Consider the following 14,563-nt stretch of genomic DNA (forward strand, 5'->3'; position numbering starts at 1 on the left):
AAAGACTCTATTGACACATGGTCATAATGACAGACGGTGACAATGACTCGTTAGCTTCTTACAAAATAGTACTAATACAGAGGGCATTAATCAATTCAAAGAGGTAAATTATACATTTTCATCTTTGCCTGAATGAAAATAGCAGAAAGAACAAGTGGAGATGTTATCCTTACGTGTACGGGTCCATCCCCTCTAAAGTTCATGCCCTCCCACTTTCATTTAAAACTACGCAAAATTCCTAGTTCTCCTGTAGTCTAGAAAGAGTAACATTTTGCTGCTAAATCACAAACTTGTTCCTCATGTTACACTTTTGAGGGGTGGGGCTGCAGAAGCACGTACAAATGCCCATGACTTACATTCGGCTCCAGTGTAGGGTACGAAGCCTTTGTCAAAAGGACTAACTAAATTTCGAGAATTATATCCAGTTCTATTCTGAGAATGTCTCACCATGATAAAATAAGACTTTGAATTATATTAAAAACAAAGAAGTAAACACAAAGAAAGACCAAAAGAAAAAGACGAAAGATATAATAACAATAATAAAGCCCTTCACAAACCAAAAAGCCATGTACCTGCTCAGTCCAAAAAGCAAAGCTGTTAAGCAGAAACCCAGTACTCAATCCAGCTACATATATTCCTTAAACACCTAAGAGTTTAGGCTCTACATGATTTGCCCCTGTGCTTTTGTACTCGGGGGAATTGTTAAGCAAGGGCTGTATGTATAGCCGAAACACATTAAGTGAACAAACAACATTAACTGGCGTTTGGTATGCTGACACATGTAGGGCAGTCCATACTTACTTTCTGAAGAGGTAGTTCTTGATGATCAAATTTAGATTTAGTCTGCAAGTTTAAAGTCATGCTTCTGCCTGCATGCATTGCTGAAATACCTCCATAGGGCAGCATGCCAAGGTTAACTGTGTTGTGTTTGTAAGCAGCATTCTGAGTAGAGGAAATAATCATGTGACAGGATGTGAACACATGCTCCACAAACTGATTATTACATGAACATGATTAAAATTTATAACATTTAACTTTAAGCGGGCAAACAGTACCTTCTGTTTTTAAACATGCACTTGATCAGACAAAAGCATACAGTAAACAGGGTTAGTTATGCACATAATGGGTACCATTCAAAACTACAGAAAAGACAGAAAGCAAAGAAGGTACATCCTATTTTGACGTTTGCTGCTAACTCCAAAGCATAAGATTTCTCTCTCACCAATCTTGAGAGCAGTGACTTTGGACCAGCATTGTTCACCTGGGTAGAGTCTGTTAATTTTCAAAATTCAAAATTGTAATCAGATTTTATCAACTGCAGGTGCCATGGCCTCTTTCCCATTGTGAGATTATCACACACAAGAAACAAATCCTACACCGAATTCACCGCCTTTAAGTGGCTGTCAACTCACAGAGACTCTGCAGGACAGAGTAGAACTGTCTTTAGACCTTCCAAGGCTGTCAATCTTTGCAGAAGCAGACTGCCATGCCTGTCTCGTGGGGAGCTCGCTACTATTGGGCCAAACCACCACCCTTTCAGTTAGGAGCCAACTGCTTTAATCACTGCACCATTTGGAGGGTTTAAAAGACAAAAAACTTGCCTCTGATCTTGCCTGAAGCTGAAATGTTTAAGCTAAAACCAGTCTCCCTAATTGCTTACTTTATAGGCATAATTACAACTCAGACCAATAGCTGATCCAAAAAAAAGAGAAAAGAATTCAATATTACCATTGGCTTGATTGGATTTAGTAATTAATTAAGCCTATCAAGTACATTCTACGTATACCCAAAAATTCTCATGGTCAATTTCTTAACAATTACATTTCTGAGTTGCAAGCTAGAGAAAATTCACAATGATACTAATAGAATGATTGTATGTTGAATTCGACAATAAAGTGCATCGTGGCTATCCTTCAACAGATACATCTCAGGTTATTCCAAGTGTCTAAGACAATATGTTAGATCATTTCCACCCCATCCCCCATCACACCTCATTTTAAAATTATACATTTTGGGTGTACTGTCAACAAATAGTTTCTTTCAATACAATCTTTACCTCCCATCTCTCATGGAAATATAATCATTGGCAGCATTTAGCATCTTGTTAATAATTCTCTTAGAGAAAGAATGTACAGAAATGAACTTAGTATACTTTTCTTAACTGAATAGCAATCTTAAGCCTCTATCCCACCTTACGGGTTTTATTTGAAGAATAATGAGTTTTTTGTATCAAAGCTTCATTGAATTCAGTTGAAAGATCATTTTATGCCTGATGGTGTGCCTCTCTACCGGTCTTTGATTATTTCATCCAGGAATTTTAAAATACAATTGTACTCAAATAAAAAAGGCCAATGAATATTAGGTCAATTAGCACTTCCTTACGTTTTAAAAATCAATCTCATGGTCGTACTGCTCCTATTGAAAAGGGTGGCAGTCAGATATATGGGATACTATTTTAAATCATTTCGATCCCTGTGGTACTCTGTAGTGGAAGGATGTACCTTGTGGTCAAACTAAGATGTAAATAAACATTTCCCGCCCACCCATCCCCCATCCAGGGGTGGTACTTGGAACAAACTTTTCAAGGTAAACATTGAGATCTTTGACCAATAGTGTTGGGCTTTTGAGCCCAATGTCTGGATCTTTTTAGGCCGTTCTCTTGTAGTTTCCAGTGTAACTAAGTTTGTTTTCCATTCATTTCCATAATGCCTCTCATAAGCTTTTCTGTGGTTATAAGCGTAAGACATGAAAAAATAATAATAATTTCTAAATTATCAAGGGTTCATGAGGGAGGGTGGAGGAGGGAGGAAGAGGAAAAATGAGGAGCTGATACCAAGAGCTCAAGTAGAAAGAAAATGTTTTGAAAATGGTGATGGCAACAAATGTACAAATGTGCTCACAATGGATGTATGTATGGATTGTGATAAGTGTAATGGATGGATGTATGGATTGTGATAAGAGTTGTGCAAGCCCCCAATAAAATAATTAAAAAAAAACCCCACAGGACGGGCAGCAGAAGGGTGGGTGAAGGGTGATGCTGGACAGTGTAATATAAGATACAATAATAATTTATAAATTATCAAGGGTGCATGGGGGAGAGGGGAGGAGGAAGGGAAGGGGAGGGAAAAAAGGAAAATGAGCTGATTCTGGGAACCCAAGAGGAAAGCGAATTTTGGGAATAATGAGGGCAACAAATGTATAGATGCGCTTTACACAATTGATCTATGTATTGTGATGAATTGTATGAGCCCCAATAAATTGATTAAAAAAAAGAAATTGTACAAGCCCCTAATAAAATAATTAAAAAATATATATGTTTTAATCACAAAAACAAAAAACAAAACCCCACAAAACTTCATTGGGAAGCTCCGCCTGTCTGTGGTCTAGTCTGCTTTTGGACAGGATGTTAATTAGCAGATCAATATCAAAACTAGTTTACATAGTTAATTTGTGCTTTCATGTCCTGAATTCATCTTACTGAGTAGGGGAGAAGTTTTCAGTAAGATATAGTGTGAATGGCACAATAATTCAATTTAGAAGAAGAAAGAAATGCTACTTGGAGAAAACAATGCAGGAGAGCTTCCAGGATTTGGTGACTTAAAGCAATATTCTACGGTGATTGACATTCCTTGAACCTAAGTGAGAAACAACTGCATGTACAATGGAACCTGCTATATACAATGCTAGTGAATATTCATTGAAAGAGAAATCCAAGGATTAAAGACAAGGAGGGGGCACATAGGGACTAATACAAAGAAATAGGAGGTCACAGAAATACACCTGAATCACTTTTAGTTTTCTGGACCAGGCAAGGTATTCAGGCTTCTGCTGCTCAGACTCCCCTCCTGAGCCCTATTTCTCCTTCCTCCAAATTCTTGCTCCATCTAGAGGAAGCATGCATTTCCCTGGAGCTCTGATCAACGGAGAAGAAGCATCTATCTAGTCCACCAGTGAATAGATAATGGTACAAATGTTTAGAATGTCTCCTTTTCTCTTTCATGATTTGTTTTCATTCATCTCCCTGTTGCCTCAAATTACTAGTCATTGTACAAAAAGCTTCTTATAACCTTTCTTGACTAGTTCATCTTACCCTGTTATGTATGGTCGTGTCTGGAGTTCAGACACGAGGCCAGAGTTCCCAAACTGTATTGTATTATTTGGCCCCCAATATTTCACCCTCCAAGTTATCTGCCTATATGGAGAGTGTAACTTGAGGTAAGGCTTGGTGACAACCGAGCAGGTGCCTTTACTGACAGCCAGTCATGAGTCTTGATGAGGCTCCCTTCAATGGGACTCAGCACACCTATATGAAACAGATATTCTGATGAACTGATTTCCACATTGAGAAACTGACACCCACACCCACATCTATTAGTTCACGCTTTCCTCTCCAAAAAAAAAAAGTTTGTTTTCTTGTCATGTAGACATGACCTGAAAGCAATAGAATTATTTAAAAAGAATAAACCTGAAAACACAAATTCAATATTAAGGAAATACATAAATACATACCACAGTGACCTGTGTTTCTAGCAGGACACCAAAATAAAAGAATAATATCACCGAGTGAAGCATTCTACTGGTATGTTAGCTCCAGACCCCCAATTTACACTGAGCAGCCAAACCAATCAAACCAGGACAAAAGCCCCATTTGCACAAAGAGGCTCGTGCAGGTTCTAATGTCAAAGCAGAGTACAACGCCCCCTACACCCAGCCCACGAAGAACACTAAATGGCCCAGGTCAATTAGCAATCCTTTCTGTAAAGCGGCACATAAGATTTCTCTTAGAAAGAGCTGAACAGACAATATCAAGTAGCTCTAGGCTTTTTGTGCTTATTTCATTCTCTCAGGTTGTACATTCTGAGCTTCTTGTGACTTAGTTCTTAAATGAATTGGGATTAATTTCCTTTTTTTGTGGCTATATGCCCCTTAATTTGTTGGTTTTCAGTCTTGATAAAGACATGATCTCTTTTTGTTGTCTGTAGCATGATTCAAATGGAAATATTTCCTTCTAAATAAAAACCAACATTTTAAATAGCAGGTTTAAAAAATTACATGAAATAATGTGTAGGAGGGCATTCAATCTCTGCTTGTTTTATTTTTCTGTTTCTTGCTGGGCAGATTAGTGCTCATTAGACGTAATAACTTTAGTAGTCCCATAGCAGCAACTATGTGCAAATTTTATAAACAAATTAGGCTTAACTTTAATATAAGTGAGTCCGTGCAGAAAGGAGTGTAATACTTTTTATAGATTCAATAAAAAAACATATTCTTTAGGTCAGTAGAGAACAGTTTAGTGTCTTAGGAGAGGTATTTTGCCTTAATGGGTAGAAAGCAATTGAAGCCCCATCTCATCTCATATAATGGAGTTGAATTCTTTCGTGCTAACAACATTTAGGCTAGATTTGATAAATAATTCACCTACAGGTTATGGACTCACAGCATTAAGCAGTATCCATGAAAAAACGCTTATAATCAATTTCCCCACAACATAAAGATGAATAAAATGCTGACCATCTACTCATTCATGTAGTTCATGCTTCACTACATGTGCTTAGAGATGCCAGTAAAGTTAAACTAAAGGCAGGAGAGAGATTCTTACAGAGAAATGCCAAACATACCCTGTCTAACCTTCTAGCTTCTATATGTCTAAGCAGCTGTTGTCTCCAGTCTGCAGGCATTTTACCACAGCTCTCCTCTCCCTTCATAGGAGTAGGCCTCGTCTTTAGATCACTGTTATCTGATGGCTTGTCACCATAGTTACCCAAGTTATAGTCAGATGGTATTTTTTCCAAAAGAGCTGCCATTGTCGGCCTAGCTGAAACTGGCCTGGTTTGGGAGGCACCGTAACTCTCTGTACTGTAGCTTCTTGCAGACAAGGGCCTCCTTTGGGTAAGGTTTTTAACCGGAAAACTTCCCGCCTGCGCTTTCACTTCTTGATACGAAGGGTGTTCATCTTCATACCTGCCATTCCTTTTCAGGAACTGGGGCTCAGTCACGGAAACGCTGCTCTGGCGATCCAGACCTCCTCTATAGGGAGGTCTGCCGTACCGATCACCTGGGGGCAGCTCGTGAGGTTCACTGACCCTTCGAAACAGGGCCATTTCTGTGGAGCTGGCCAGGGAGTCGGCTCTTCTCAAGAAGCCTGCTCTAGAACCTTGGCTGGCGTACTGAGCGTTCACCACAGCATCCTCGTTCACGGACGGCTGGGAAAAGGAGAACATTTGCTCCATGGGGGGGTATCCTCTGTAAGCTCTAGGACTAACCAAATCCTTGGCGATGTTTTTGCCCGGCTGTTGCACGTACTCAGAGTTGTGTTGAAAAGGCGGTGGTATCCTCTTCTCGGCTTTAACTTCCACAGCTCCGGTCGGATTGAAGCTTTGATCAAACTGATAGACTTTTTTGGTCATGGAAGCTTTCTGCTGTGGCCCTTTACTGCTGCCATACATGAGCATCTCATCATCCAGCATGGGGACAGACTGACTGCGGGACATGCTGGACATACCGTGATCTGGTCCCAGCATTCTCTCTGGCCGCTCATGGCTTCCTAAGGGGTCGCTCCCAGAAGCGTAGTTTTCTAAAGGGATGTTGTACACCTTGTAGGTGCCGATGTCAATCTCATCGATACTCTGTGACTTTTTGAATTTATTGGACTTGATATCTTTCATTAGCGGGGAAAGCCTCTCTGTGCTTTTGCTAATGGAAATACCACCTTTAGAAGACTCTGGGCGGCAGTGGATTTGAGAAAAGACATTGCTAAGACTCCGGTTGGGATTGGAATCGTGATATTCCCATGGGATCCCTGGAGAAAAAGGACTAGGGATTCCAGTCGTTTCTTTGATATGTTCTTTCCTGTCAGGCAAGGGGCTGGTCGTCGGGGTGGTCTCTAATTTGGAAGGAAAAGCAGTCCTATCTTCAAAAGGACTGGGGGTTCTGGTCCAGTTCTGCCAAGGATTGGAAGGAGGCACTTCTGTTTCAGGCGTGTGTCTGTGGGTGGACTGCTCCAGCTCAAGCGGGACGCCCACAATCCGCTCCTGCCGGAGCAAAGGCCGGCGTCCATGGGAAGAGGTGCTTCTGGACTTGGAACTCAAGAGCGGGTTGCTGTTGGCGGTCTCGGCCGCGGCCTCCTCCGCCACGAACCCCGTGTTGTCGTAATGGGAGCCATCAGGCCAGCTGTCAGCGAACGCGTCGCCCATGGGCAGCCTCTCAGGGCGCTGGGGGAGGTTCCCCGGGGGCACGGCCTCCCGCTGGCTGAGCAATGGCTTCGAATCCAGAGGCTGCGGGAAAGATTGTGCAATCCTGCGAACGCAACGGGAAGAAGAGCGGTGAATGGAAGAGGTCATCTTTCTGAGAAAGGAGACCCTAACCCAACCACGCCCCACCCCTGGTTCAAGTTGTCCTTTATCCACACGTCCCTTAGGGTCAAGGCCCTATTATGTCACAGCCCTCTCCCCCAGCCCACTGCCTCCACGTGCGGAACCTTTCATTGCTTCTACTAAGGATGCCCTTCTAACATACTCCTGCTAACGCTTCTTAATCAGGTCACCGAGAGTGATCCAGGGCACCTCGCTGGAGTTTTGTCAATTGGTCAATAATAGGAATTAATGCCGATTCCCCTATAGCACTAATATGTATTTATCTAATTGTAACTTAGATATTGAAACAATTTTAAAATGAAGTCGTTTCATGACACCTGATATAAAGATAGACGTATTGAATTTTAATCGCAAACAAAATAAACCCAAATCTCTCTCTCTCTCTCTCTCTCTCTCTCTCACACACACACACACACACACACACACACACACAATTATGAAAGGCAAAACAAATAATTGCACACACACAGATGTAAGGATTTCATATATATATGTATGTATACATATATAATTTTCACATAAAAAAAAAGCAAAACAAGACATACCCAACCCCATTGCACTGGAGTCTACTCTGAGTCACAGCACATTATTAAGATAGAGGAGAACTGCTCGTATGGGTTTCTGAAGTTGCAAATCTTTACAGAACCAGAAGGCTTCTTCTTTCCCTATTGGAGGGCTGTTACATCTTTTGAAACACCAACCTTTTGCTTAGCAGCCCAGTGATGAACTCATGGTGCCACCTCAGCTTCTCATGTGCTAAATCAAACCGAGCTCCCTGCCATCCAGTGATGCCAGCTCATAGTGATCCTATAGATGGTTGCAAGGACTGTAAATGTTTACGGGAGAAGACAACCTTTTTTCTCTCCGGTAGAGCAGTGGGTGGGTTTGAGCCACTGACCTTGAGGCTTGCAGCCCAGCCTCTAGGGCTCCTTCATGTGGTGTGGTGAATATAATTACCAAAATACAAAAGTTTTGGTTTTTGAAAGTGGCTAAGGAAAAGCACTGGGACCAGAAAAGAGGGAATTCCACACACACCTGTTACCCCACAAAGAGTTGTGTACTGCATCTTTCGCTGTTGTCTGCAAGGACCCCACTTTCACCCGGGTGTTAGAGGATCCTGAGGAAGCTTGGGAAGGTGAGTAGTCTGAGTACGTGCCTGAGGAAACACTGTTATTCAGACAGTGAGTTTTATCAACTTCAGACTCATCAGTTGATTCTGAAATTTAAAGAATAAAAATGTTACAATGCTGTGAACATTAAACATTAGACATAAAGAAAAGCAAATATGAAAAATAGCATACTGATTAATGTTACAAATATATAAATATACGATGTTTCTGTAGACTATGGTGTATCATGATCTATAACTGATGGTTGGTTCATCATGCACATGCATTGATAGCATATTCTTCACATCAGGTTCGCAATGTTACCTTTTTTGTCCTTCCCTAGCAGAACAAGTTTGGGTGGGTACAGAGGGGTCTCAGCTAATGAAGGGTGAAGTTCCCCAATCCTCATTTCATTAGCTGGATGAACAAAAGAATCCTGAGAGATATAATAATATAGGACAAGGAAAGTAAACATTTAAATACTGATTAACCAAGGTGGCAACAACTTTATTTGGCTTAGCTTCAAATCCGAGAATGTGGACTTTACTCATTGTGGGGCCCGAGAATGAAAGAACCACGTGCAGGTCCGGGACAAGCACTAACGTGTTTTTGTTTTCCTTCCTAATTTCCGTAAGTCCATTTACTTATTAGATGTTTGAGGAAGACTGTTAATACGCCTGGCACTGTGCAAAGAACTGTGGAGGGTCCAAAGAAAGACAAAATGTGGCCTCTGCCCTTTGGGAGCTTACAATCTAGTTGGGGAAATGAGATACAATTCATTACATCACAAGACTGAATTATGAAAAGCCATATAATGTCACACATACACATATACATTTATATATATGTATGGTTCTAAGGGATGGACTCTAAGTGTTCTAATCAGGAAGCATATCACTAACCAACCAGAGTGGCCTCCCCTGAGATGTTAGTGCATTGTTGCAACCTTTAACTCTTTAACTCTTGCTCTGCCTGCCACTTCCCTCTTTGTTCCTACTGTTTTCTAAACAATAATCTCAATTGTCTTCTTCTAGGCTTTCTTCCTAAGGCTCTAGTCTTTTTTCTCATGACCAACCTCGTCCATCCCTCAGGGTAACCCTGGCATATATGATAACAAACGAACATGTTAAAACAATAACAACAACAACAAAACAAACCAATGGAGTTTAAACTTCTAAAGCTCAAATTCTTATTCTCAGGTAACCAGGAGAGCATCAATGAAGGCAACATACAAAATTCACTTTCTTCGAGATATGATAATTCCCATGAGTAAGTAGGATGAGGAGAAGTATAAAAATATTGCTACAAAATCATAGAAACATATATGAAACAAAAATCAAAATGTATCACCCTTCTCAGAGATCTGGACATGTCTGTTTCCATCTTTCTAACCTATCCCAATGGAATTTCGTGGTCTTGGAGCTATATTATATCAACAAGACAGTTTTAGCAACTTAATGGACAGCAATTGTGCTCCTTATAAGTGTTCTTTGAGATTGGGAACAAAAAGCAGTCTGAAGGGGCAATAGCAGGGCTGTAGGGTGGATTGGCTATGGTTTCCCAAAGAAATTCTCATAGGACAGCTTTTGCTATCCTGGAAGAATGAGCAGGTACTTTCTGAAGATGGAACACAATTTCTTGAGGCAACTTTCTCTGCCTTCTCCTGTGATTGACCTGAACCATTTGACAAAAAAAAAAATCTGTCAAGATTACCTCCTTTGTGATCTCCCCAATAGTCATTACACCCTTTCTTAAGTTGGAGCATTTGTGGCTTGGCACACTAGCCTTTTGGCTTACCCTTGTGTAAATGTATGAATGGAAACGATTCCTTCTCTTTTTCTTAAAAGTTAGTTAATCTCCATTCAGTGAAGAATTTTTATCTTTTGTTCCGTTTAATATTCATTACCTTGATAGCTTGAGACATGGGTGTCACACATATCTTGCTAAATTGAATGTTCAAAAGGAATATATTGGAGGGCAAGCAAATTATAAATCAAACAATTCTTGCATTAAAACTAAATGATTGGTTTAATGAGCAGCCGGAAACACTTACTATAAAGTACCCATACTAACTGGCCTAGATCTTTCAGTTTTGCAGAGAAATGTTCATTAGAAAATGTTTTGAGAATGATGTGCAAATGCGCTTTACACAATTGATGTGTGTATGGATTGCGATAACAGTTGTATGAGCCCCTAATAAAATGTTTAAAAAAAAAGAAAAGAAAAACAAAACTAAACCCAAAAATGCTCTTGGCTTCAGTTTTGTATTTTACTTTCAGTTAAGTATGAATGAAATGATGTGTATGAATAACCTGGGCATATTGTATCTGATATTTACTAATTTTTTTCTTTTTAAAAGAATATTTCACTGTAGAAACGCTAAATGATTGTCTAGTTCGAGTCCTTCAAACTTATTTGTCCTACCGTGCCCCCTACAGAAAATAAATTACTCAGTGTCCCATGACAATGAAAAATAATTGTACTCTAGCTCACAATGCAGGATAAAGTGGAGGGATCTGCTTTTGCTGTGCCCCCTGATCATTCCAGCAGTCCCTACAGGGTGATATTGCCCACTTTGGGAAATGCTGATTAGTCTAATCCTTTGATTTCCTAGAGAAGAAATCCGAGACAAGGCACCAGGATCATAATGGATAGCTAAATAAAGATGCAGCACAAAGGCAGAATTCTCTGGACCATTCCGGCAAGATTTGCTGTCAGCACACTGCTGTTAGTTGTTGTTGAATGGATCTCAACTCATGACGAATCATTGTGTCAGAGTGTTACTGAAGCCCTACACAGCACTTCAGGGGGATGCTTTGTCAAAAGTAGATCACCAAAACTATCTATCCTCCAAGGTGCCTCTAGGTGGATTTGAGCTGCCAGTCTTTAACTAGTAGCCTAGAGCATAACCATTTGTACCCCCCATGGTCCAATGTACTGGATCAGATTTGGAGAGTAGGAAACAGAGAATAAAGGCAATTCTGGAGATGAAGAAAAACTATATTTTCATGGATGTTGAAAATTCCTGGAAAGATTTATTAGTATGAGAAGTTTATCATGATTAAGTTTTAAGGCGATTGAATAGACACTAAGAAGACTTGCATTCCTTTGGAGAAACCATTAAGTAGAAGAGATGGAAGTTTGAGAAGCATTAACATGAATGTAAAAATATTAAATACTGCTTGTTTTTTTCCCCCCATGACTAGTTGCTGCATTTAGATTCTGAAGTCCCTAGGGAGCACAGATGGTAGGCACAGGATTGCCGAGAAGCTGGTGGTTTGAATCCATGATACAGAACCCTGGAGGAAAAGGTTTGGTCACCCGCTTCTGTTAAGGAAGCACACTGAGCAGTCCTCCGGGGTGGCGGCATGAGGAGTCACCCTGGGTTACCACCACCTTAATGGCAACTAACAACAACACATCTATGCTCCGATATGCTATTCTTGTTTTATCATTGACTAATCATACTGCCTTGGGTAAGTAAGTGAACCTTATTCATTTCATCAGTAAAATGAAGGAAATAGATAATAATGGGAGTTAGGGTTAATTCCCATATAGCATTGACATTTATGAATCTATTTGTAGCCTAATCGTTGAAATAATAATTTTAAAATAAACGTCTTATGATGTCTAACATAAAGGTAAACACATTTTGTTTTGATAAAAAATAAAAACAAAAAGATAACAAAAAGTTGATAAGCAAAAGAGCAAACCAAAGTGTCTGAAGCACAGAGACATGAACAGAAGTAAGAGTTTCACTTATCGTTTCCCCTTTCATCAGTTATCACATCAAATACTCAAGTTACCTCACTGGATTGATCAACATTTCAAATTTGTATCACAAGTTGCCGCCCACTGGTTTCACATAGTAGCTATTGTCTGACTCAGGTTTAAGTTTTGCCTCTAATTAAGAACTTCTGATCTGAATAAAATAAAAAATATATGGGGGCCCAAGAAGAGCATATGATACCAAGTAATCATGAGCTTAATCTCTTCTCTAGACTTCTGTGGCCTCCCATATAATTGCATGACATCACTAGAGCAAGAATGATGGATTGGCATCATACAGGTGATCTTCCTTACCTTTATAAACAAAACTTTATTGATGCTGATGACAATGCTGCTGCTGAAGATTAGGATGGTCATCATGTATGGATGTCTGCTACTGTGCTGGCTTACTAAACACTTCATCATACCTCGCCTGATTCTTTAAAGCCCGTGAGGCGGGTATTATTCTCAGCATCTCTGTTTCACAGAGAGAAAATGGAGGCTCAGAGAGGTACGTAAATTCACATGACAAATGTCATGAGCGGGAACCAGGTTTGAACTGGATCTGTCGACCTCGAAGGTCTAACGTGTATGTTACATGATCTACACTAAAGAAAGCTCACTTTTTCAAATGCAACAGTTGTGTTTGTTTTGTGAAACTCACTTGGCAGATGAGTTTTTCTTAGCGTAAACAACGTGATACACACAGTATTGCATAGCACATCTTCAAGTAAGACCTTGCCCCTTTACATTCCTTAAATAGCTAGAGGGATCAAGTTGCTGTTGGCAAGTGGGTGACCTTGTGGGGACGGACTTCTTCTATGTGTGAAGACAGTGAGTTATTGAAAGGGAGTAGATTTTAGTGGCGGTATCAGTCTAAGCACACTGATCCTATTTCCTACTAGTAAGGGGACAGAGTGGAAAGCAAAATAAGATGACTAACCATTGAAACCTGTTTTTAATTGACCTTCCAATGTTCCAGTGCTCAAACCTTGACTACTACTACCTAGGGGCGTGGGGGGTGGGAAGGTCTATGCCTGCATTAAGAGGAATATAAACCCTTCTGAGCTTTTCAGAGTTAGGTTTAGTATCCATGAGAGTTGTTTTAAGGAATGTTTTCAAGGGTCATATGATAAGCAGAAAATGTGGTTCCTTTATAGAGAGAAGTTGGGCGAAGTCATTTAACAAGGGAAGACCGAATGCTTATGATGTCTATGAACATGTGGCACATGGTGAGAATACAGAAAATCAGTGAGAAAGTTTTGTAATACAAGGAAATGAGTTTCAGAAGGATTACAGGCGGCCATGACAGAAATTGGCACATTGTACCTGTGGCAGGTGAGCGTATTGTCACTTACTGTAGCTTTACTCTGTGATAAGAACTGGGCTTTGAGCTATACAAAAATATCTGTTTTCATCTCAGTTCATCTGTCCAAGAATCCCTCTGAAAGACTGTAATTATTACCTATGTTTGTAATGATCAGTTGAGCCAGGCTCACAAAGGCTAAGTGCCTCTCCCAGGTCACATAGTTGGTATCAAGGTAGAGACAAGATGTCAGCCCGACTTTAAGGGCCGTGGCTAGCAGACTGTGCTTTGTCAGATACACCCAGTGGTGCCGTCGCTAGGTTACAGATGCAAGCGGGAATATTTTGAATGTTCGAGGGAAGCAAAGCCACATTCTATGTCACAAACCCTGAACCACTAGTGTGACGAAGTTCTCAGTTCCAACATTAGATCTTATCACATTTCTTCTGATGGCATGCTACCTCTGCGATGCCAGTGTTGGTGGCTGCTGTGATAAGAAAGCAGGTACCCCTTGAAAATCAATGTGAGACAACAATGAGTGTTGTGGAACCCAACGGGATTTAAACACTTGAGAAAACAGCTCGTTTCAATGGGTGCACAGATCTCACTACGGAGCTGGGGCTATGATGAAATGAAAACACATCTCTCCATTGATCTGTAGCCTTCAAACAACTGCAAACGAAGGCATGCGGATTTAGTAAGTGATTTGGATAATAAAGTTAAGTGGTTTCTGGGGGCACTATGATGAATTTATTGCGACACTTAAGTGAACTGATTCTGACTATAGCATCCCTATAGGGGTTCTGTGACTGTAATCTTTACAAAAACAGATCGCTACATCTTTCTCTCTTGGAGCAGCTGGTGAGTTTGAACCACTGACCTTCTAGTTCGATGCGGAGCACTTAACTACTATCTCACTAAAGCTCCTTTTGAGATACTACGTGTCCCCATACACGGAGAAAGTTTAGAAACCTCTAGTGTTTTCATTTTAAGTAGAACTTTAGTCA

General features: G+C 40.4%; 1 protein-coding gene across 6 annotated transcripts in view; it reads right to left on the reverse strand.

The window, feature by feature from the left end:
• LRRC7 (leucine rich repeat containing 7) overlaps window positions 1-14,563 on the reverse strand; it is a 595,712-nt gene that overhangs the window by 92,612 nt on the left and 488,537 nt on the right. For 5 of the 6 annotated variants that reach the window (XM_045292109.1, XM_045292107.1, XM_045292106.1 and 2 more), the window contains 3 exons: window positions 8,807-8,918; window positions 8,409-8,589; window positions 5,619-7,296 (listed from right to left, as the gene is read on the reverse strand). In XM_045292109.1, coding sequence (XP_045148044.1) covers window positions 5,619-7,296; window positions 8,409-8,589; window positions 8,807-8,918 — 1,971 coding nt within the window. Of the gene's footprint in view, window positions 1-801; window positions 943-5,618; window positions 7,297-8,408; window positions 8,590-8,806; window positions 8,919-14,563 lie in introns of all 6 variants that reach the window. The other variant, XM_045292113.1, reaches the window with a different exon arrangement.

The sequence above is a fragment of the Echinops telfairi genome, unplaced genomic scaffold, assembly GCF_000313985.2.
Source record: "Echinops telfairi isolate 266 unplaced genomic scaffold, ASM31398v2 ScPeMD7_443;HRSCAF=831, whole genome shotgun sequence".
In the NCBI taxonomy this organism is placed as follows: Eukaryota; Metazoa; Chordata; class Mammalia; order Afrosoricida; family Tenrecidae; genus Echinops; species Echinops telfairi.